This window comes from Lutzomyia longipalpis, chromosome 2 (assembly GCF_024334085.1).
Source record: "Lutzomyia longipalpis isolate SR_M1_2022 chromosome 2, ASM2433408v1".
NCBI lineage: Eukaryota > Metazoa > Arthropoda > Insecta > Diptera > Psychodidae > Lutzomyia > Lutzomyia longipalpis.
In genome coordinates, this window is record NC_074708.1 from 22,852,845 (window position 1) to 22,859,945 (window position 7,101).

At 41.0% G+C, this 7,101-nt stretch overlaps 4 protein-coding genes across 6 annotated transcripts in view; all 4 read right to left on the reverse strand.

Moving 5' to 3' along the window:
• Positions 1-6: 6 nt before the first annotated feature.
• LOC129789261 (putative gustatory receptor 28b) lies at positions 7-1,406 on the reverse strand. The gene is made up of 3 exons (XM_055825913.1): positions 372-1,406; positions 203-298; positions 7-132 (listed from the first exon to the last, which is right to left on the reverse strand). The coding sequence occupies exons 1-3, from the start codon at positions 1,404-1,406 to the stop codon at positions 7-9; spliced, it is 1,257 nt and encodes a 418-aa protein (XP_055681888.1).
• On the reverse strand, positions 737-3,691 carry LOC129789693 (uncharacterized). The gene is made up of 2 exons (XM_055826695.1): positions 2,473-3,691; positions 737-1,812 (listed from the first exon to the last, which is right to left on the reverse strand). The coding sequence occupies exons 1-2, from the start codon at positions 3,562-3,564 to the stop codon at positions 1,588-1,590; spliced, it is 1,317 nt and encodes a 438-aa protein (XP_055682670.1). The 5' UTR covers positions 3,565-3,691; the 3' UTR covers positions 737-1,587.
• LOC129789754 (protein CWC15 homolog) lies at positions 3,522-4,504 on the reverse strand. Its single transcript, XM_055826798.1, has 2 exons — positions 4,288-4,504; positions 3,522-4,156 (listed from the first exon to the last, which is right to left on the reverse strand). The coding sequence occupies exons 1-2, from the start codon at positions 4,416-4,418 to the stop codon at positions 3,598-3,600; spliced, it is 690 nt and encodes a 229-aa protein (XP_055682773.1). The 5' UTR covers positions 4,419-4,504; the 3' UTR covers positions 3,522-3,597.
• Positions 4,505-5,349: 845 nt separating this feature from the next.
• Positions 5,350-7,101, reverse strand: part of LOC129789755 (uncharacterized) — a 1,912-nt gene continuing 160 nt past the window's right edge. The window contains exons 1-4 of one of the 3 annotated variants that reach the window (XR_008750490.1): positions 6,933-7,034; positions 6,438-6,736; positions 5,544-6,300; positions 5,352-5,459 (exon numbers count right to left, since the gene is read on the reverse strand). Coding sequence is in view for 2 of the 3 variants with exons in the window: in XM_055826799.1 (XP_055682774.1) it covers positions 5,929-6,300; positions 6,438-6,736; positions 6,933-6,948 (687 nt within the window). In the remaining variant the exon portion in view is untranslated. Of the gene's footprint in view, positions 6,301-6,437; positions 6,737-6,932 lie in introns of all 3 variants that reach the window. The other 2 variants (XM_055826800.1, XM_055826799.1) reach the window with 2 other exon arrangements.

The window sequence follows — 7,101 nt, forward strand, 5'->3', positions numbered from 1 at the left end:
AAGATCTTAAAAGACTTTAGTCGGCATAGGAGGTTTAACATTGGCACGAAGGACATTCACATCTCCATGGATGGGATCAAGTGAGTAGAATTGGATGAAGATTACGAGGTATGTAATGATTGCCGTCATAAACTGCAAGAGAGAAGATTTGTTTTTTTGTTAATTTAAAAAAAAGAAAAGAAAAGAATAGAGAAAACTTTACCCCACAAAGCATGGTGTAGTCGATGGAGAAGAATCCAAAGGCAGTGAATCTCATGTGGGAGATCATAGGATGGAGCCAGATACTCAATTCAGCGGGCTATTATTCAGTAAAGAAGTAAAAAGGTCAAATTATGTGATTTACAGAGTGCTTCAATTGAACTGTTACTCACAACTTCTTTGTTGATTTGAAGATCGGAGAAATTTTGTAGAATCTCAACTGTTTCCGAGTTAACGCGTTCACAGATGGTTGTAAGGCTAATCACGAGAAATACATTCATGAGGACAATGTTTAGGGACACAAGAAGACTCCAAATGGAAAATCCCGAAGTGTCTGGAGCAGTATCCATTGTAATTGCTGTGACGTAGATGTAGTAAACCTGGATGGAGGTGACGGCAAAAATAGCTGTGATAATGGTGAGGAATGGTGGTCCCATGAAGACATCCACAGTGCGTGAGAGTTGGCAAATTTCGCTCATGATGGTGTAGATTTTGGTGATGAGATCCACAGACTTCTGCATGTTACTCTTTATGGAGCCCGTAATGGAGAGCACAGTTGGGAGGGATTTAAGGTAGCGCGCTCTCGCATCATGACGGAGGATGGAATTGACGAGATGGCATCGTGTAGAGATCCACGTGATGATGAACATGGCTTGCAGGAGGCACATAGAGTAGACAACTGAAGGTAGAGTAGCGACAATCCAGTACCAAATTGGAGTCATTTCGTACCGTATCACCGTAACGTAGCAATCAAAGACAATTGAGAGGATCAAATAGCCGATGAACGTCAAAAGAATGCTTCGTGAGAGGATCAATGAGCGATGGTACTTTATGGCTCTTCCCACACCTCTGAGATTCTCATCAATCAATGCAAATTCCTGTAGAATGTTATCAAAGGTGCGAAATTTGAGTAGTCCATTGGTGAGGATCGTTGTGAGGGCAACAGCATTGAGGATGAGTTGGATGATATTGGAAATGGCTGAAATCTTGTCGTTTCCTTTGTGATCCATGAAAAAGGACATTACAATGCCAAACCAGTAGATCGTCAGCAAGATAACCACCAATACTGTACTCCATTTATCCCTTGCTACATCCCTAAAGGATTCAGGAGTATTCTTCCCACCACCACCAATGATCCTATTGATGGGATGCACTCCAAAAATGCGAAATTGCTTGAAAAAGCTCCCAGAGAAGGCAAGAAAGTCCATCGTGGTCAGATGCCGCGTAATGCTCGTAACTAATTGAGCGGAAAATGGATGCAATTTTGGAATTTAAGAGTATTATAGAAAAGGGCTTAATGCGAGTTAAACTGCTGTTGTTACCAAAGTTTGTGAGAAAATAACATATGCACACATAAATTACATTCCCTTCTCACACTCCTTTTCTTTCTTACATATTAGACTTAGAATCTCGTGTAAGGCCACTCCTCATCAGGTGAGTCATGTCATACCCAACACCGTAGATGTTGGAAAATTGAATGAAAATCACGAGGTACGTTAGGATCGTACCAAACATCCCAACCAACATGTTAAGGTCAATCTTGAAGCAATCCATGGCACTAAATGTTATCTCATTCGTGCAATAGGGTAGAGCAGCAACGATTTTTTGAATTTCCTGAAATACATTTAATTAAAAATTACAATAATTTTTTTTCATAAATATTAAAGGGCTTTAAATAAACATTAATTTAGGGACCAAGATGCTAATAAAGTCTATCTACAAATTAGCTTAATTAATCAATCATCGAGAACTTTATTTATTTCTATTTCTTGACTATTTTAATAATAGATCTAAAATATGAATAAATCCAGATTTGCTCGTTGTACTACTATATTAACTACCCATCGGAAGATTTTCTTTGATGACTTTGAATGCCTTAAAATATCTTTTTAATAAATTTTAATGAAATAAAATGTATTTGGTTACCTAGCAAAAAACATTAGAACATTGAATTGAAAAATATTAAAAATATAAATAAATTAAAAATAGCTTCCTTTTAGTAGAAAAAATCGTTAAAATTATAGGGGAGGGCGGGGCTAATAAAGTCACTTAAGGGTTTAGAAAAAGCTCAAAATATCATATTTCCCAAACACATAAAGCGAAATGTATAGCTCATTTCTTTAGGAAATTTACTGCCCTACAACTCTTTCTCAGATCATTTTGTTCTATCTAGCTAGGAAATATGATATTTTAGGCTTTTTCTAAACCCTTAAGTGACTTTATTAGCCCCGCTCTCCCCTATAAATATTAAAATGTATGGAATAAAACACTTACAACTGGTAAAAGATCCCTTGATCCTCGATTCTGGAGTTTCTGTATAAGCACAACATTTTTCCTTGAGACATTCCTGATTCCCTGACAAAGCCACGTCACTGTTATGCAGAGAATTAAATTTGGAAAGACAATATTAATGCTTCCCACGAAGGAAAAAATCTTCAAATTATCCCAAGGGCTTTCATCATCTACTGCCGTGAGGACTATGTAGATGTAGTATAACTGGATGCTACTTGTGACGAAGATTGATGAGAAGGTGATCAAGAAAATTGGTCCAAAGTACGTGTTTACGAGCTCAGAGAGATCAATCACATCAGTCAGGATGTAGAAGATGCCAGGAATGAGGGTTGGTTGTCGTCTTTCGCTAGATCCCACAAATACTTTTGCCGGGGGTGTGTACAGCTCTCTGGCCAGGATTTCCGTGCATCGTTTGAGGATCGTTCGAATTAGAAGGAGGAATAGGCAGAGTTGGATATTTGTGAAAAGGATGAAATTAAAGGGAATAATGCTAATTATCCAATAGAGGATGCCGAGGGTTTTCTGGACTTTAAAAGTGAGGATTGAATCAAAGATGAGAATGTAGAGGAGAAAGATTGTGGGGATGATGAAGAAAATTAAGGCATTCCGACGAATTTTCCCATCCTTGAAGAAAATTCCATTAGTCAGGAGACGAACTTCTAGGGTTTGAATGTGCACGAGTATTTCCTGGAAGCAGGAGAAGCGGATACATGGATTCAGGATGACTACTGTGAAGCCGAGAGCATTGACAAGGAGTTGTATGGCATTGGATGTTTTGGAAATGAGATTCGTCTTAATATCCTGTGTGGACAGGCTAACAATAAAACCAATCCAATAGTAGATGACGCAGGAACTATTAATGAATGTAAGACTTCGACTGCGTAAGAAGGACTTTCCGGAATCCCTAGACATTGGCAGAAGTAGCAAGAATCGATAAATTGCTGCAAAGAGTCGCACTGAATTCAGAACCATTTTTTTCTGAGGACAAAAATTTAATTTGAACTTCCTGGAATGAATACAAACACACTGACTAAATTTACCAGCAAAATTTATTCTGATATATGGAGGAGTCATTGCGCGATCTTATATTGTTATGCTTATTATAATCTACTTAATGTACTTATCCATAAATTTCTTGTGAAATTCCGAACGTAAGGAATCATTGATGAATGCCGGTGCTCGTTTGCTTGGTTCGTATCTGGCGCAATTCTTGAACACTACGTCATCGTCCCATCGTCTCTTCACCTTGAGATCCCCACGCGGGGCTGCACTGTAGTTCAGCAGGGGATTTCCCGAGAGGATATTCTCCATTCTGATTCGTTCCTCTTCCTGCTTGCGCAGTGTCTCCCGACGATTTGTATCCTGTGCCCGTTCACGCTTGATCTTATTCAGCTCCGCAAGGAGGGCAGCTGTGTCATCGTCTGAATCATCGGAATCCGATGAATCGCCATCAACGGGATCGTCTGCATCGAGATTGGCAGCTGGAATTTGATCCAATTTTGGTCTCTTGCTCGCTGAAGCGTTCTGCTCAATGGCACGACGCACCACAGCGGGAATGGGAATGGTTGTGGCCTTGCTTTTTACCCCACTCTCGCGTTCACGATCCTCGAGCTCTTTCCGGAAGTCACGGTTCCTAAGCTCGTCGCTTGTACTCTGGCCCTGCTCTCTGGAATGTGACCAAAACAAACAGAAACCTTTAGCACGTTGTCTTTGAACTAATAAAAACAACAATTGGGACGGAATGGAGCTTAAAAAGCGCCCCAAAACTTGCATGGACAATTGCCAAAAGAAACTAACCTATATTTTAGCTTTGTATGTCCGGGGAGATCTCGGCTGGAATATTGCTTGGACAGAGCACTCAAGTCTTTCTCACCCCTCCCTGAGCCCCCACGGGCTGGATCAAATGTTGGACGAGCAGCTGTAGTCATTTTTTATGCAAAAAAACTCACAAAAATTCCCAAGAAAAACAAACTATTGCGATTTATATTTTGACATTTACGTCAAATGTCGAAATGTCAAACATCAGGGGGTTAACGCGGATTCTAAAATAAATTTTGCGACATTTTGTATGAAATTTTTTCCCTGCCAAAGCCGATAAACTTAATTTTTCGTCTTCTTTTTGTCTCTTAATTTATTGACGAATTTTCCAATTTCCTTTTTGTATACTTTCCGTATTTTGCGCGAATCGGAAAAGAAAATTTGAAAAGGACATTTTGAAGTTAGCTGCATTTTATAACGGAATTTCGTGACAGTAAACCGCTTCTGTATTACCGATCCGATACCACTTTGTGTACCGCGGAGTCTGAAAAGAAAAGTCAAATCTCACTGGCGAAGTGGACGGAAAAATATGGATTTTCCTTAATTTCCACCGCATTTTCACGTAAAATTAGTGTTGCATGTGCCAAGGAATGCCACAGTGTTGTGAATTGGTGAAAATTCTATTGTTATAGTGTGTGAAAAAGAGTGAAAAAGTGACAAGAAGTTTTTCTTCGGTCAGTAAGCGTGCGAAAAAAAAATTCAAGATTGTGTGTGCTGTGAATGCGGAGCCCCAGTCGGAAATTAAGGACTTTCTCGTGCCTTTTGGTGTTGTGTGAGAAAGTGCAAGTTCCGGTGACTAAAGGAAAATCAGGAGGAAAATTTTCAGCGCCACTAACTTCCATCATGTGACGTCATTTTCTTCGTAAGTTACGCTGAAGGAAGATGCTCCTGAAAGAAAAATCTGCTGGAATACGCAGGAAAGATGATTCCAATGAGCGAATTGGTTCCTTCAGGACAATGACAAAAAGTAAGTTTACATCCAAAATGTCTTCTTCCATTGAAATTGGATTTTTTCTCAACAGCATCCTTTTCAAAGTGAAATGGAAAATTTTACTTTTCCTCCGGTGAGCGTCGGAAATGAAATCTCAGTTCAGAATTAAACGCGCAATTCTGCCAGAGCTTTCGGCACAAGACAGTGCCTTCCTCAGTGGCTGTGAGGAGAGGAAAATTTATTACAATCAAATTTACAACAAAGAGAGGAAATATACAGAAAAACAAACATTCAAAACTCTTACATCATGTGCAAACAATTTCTGAACATCGTCAAATAGTTTCTTGCAGAAGGCATACTAACATGGAGAGGGCAACCTGAGTAGAATACAAAAATACAAAAACTTTAAGAAAATGCAAGAAAAACTCGGGAAAAATCAAGAAAAATTACAGCGTAATTTTCAGCGACTGTATGGGCTCCCTAAAGTGCACAAGGAGAATGTACCGTTGAGACCTGTGGTGTCTTTCATAGGTAGCCCGAATTATAACATGGCAAAATTTGTGTCTTCCCTGTTATCTCCGCTCGCGGAAAACCACTACAATGTCAGGGACTCACGGGAGGTTGTTGAGTTGGTCAGAGAGAGGAAACTTCCGGAAGGATACAGGCTAGTGAGTCTAGATGTAATATCTTTATTCACGAACGTTCCTGTTGATTTGGCTCTTGAAGAGATTGACAGGCGGTTCTCGGAGATTGAGCCTCACACAAAGATCACAAAAGGGGATTTCCTGAAATTGGTGAAGTTCTGCTTGACATCGGGTTATTTCCTGTACGATGGAGAATTCTTCCTTCAACTTGATGGCGTGGCCATGGGATCTCCAATCAGCCCCATCGTCGCTGACGTGGTTCTGCAGAGACTCCTTGATGAAACCCTGAAGGGCTCCCAGCTGAGAATTGATTGCGTCAAAAAGTATGTGGATGATCTTCTTGTGTTTGTCCACGAGGATGACGTCGATGATATGCTGTTGAGGGTGAATAGTTTCCATCCGAAGTTGCAGTTCACTCTGGAAATGGAAAAAGACAACACGTTGCCTTATCTTGATATGAAGATTCATCGAGATGAGAACAACGTTTTACACACGACTTGGTACTCCAAACCGTGTGCTTCAGGAAGACTGTTGAACTTCAATAGTGGACATACCTTCAACATGATTGTCAATGTGGGAAGAAACTTGGTGAAGAGAGTGAGGGGACTCACTACTAAGCCTGACGTGGATGTGGACTCGCAATTGTTTTCTCTCCTCAGGAAGAACGATTTTCCGCCCAAGATCATCAGAAGATTGTTGAGTGAGCATGATCGACAGCGTCGTCCGGAGGACGGTGTTCCGGCTGTGGAGGTGGACCCAGGGCCTTTCCGGTCGTTGGTGCACATTCCGGGTGTCACGGAGAAGATGAGGAAGAGGATTGCAAGGTCTACGGATGTGAATGTGTGCCCTGTACCTGCAGAGAGAGTTAAGAGATTCTTTACTGTGGTGAAGGACAAATTGCCCATTGGGCTACGTTCGGACGTGATCTATGAGATTCCATGCCGGGATTGCAAATTAAAATATGTGGGAACCACGGGAAGACTCCTTAAAACCCGCCTTCAGGAGCATGAAAGGAACTGCAGGGATCCGGAGAAGAACAACGGGCTGACCTCTCTGTGTGCCCATGTCTATGACACGGATCCACACCACGAATTTGCCTTCGGGGACACCAAGGTGTTGGACACGCACCGTGTCTACTCAAAGAGAATGATGCTGGAGATGCTGTTCATCAAGAGAAACCTGGCCAATGTTGTGAACAGCCGAAGTGACATTGATCGA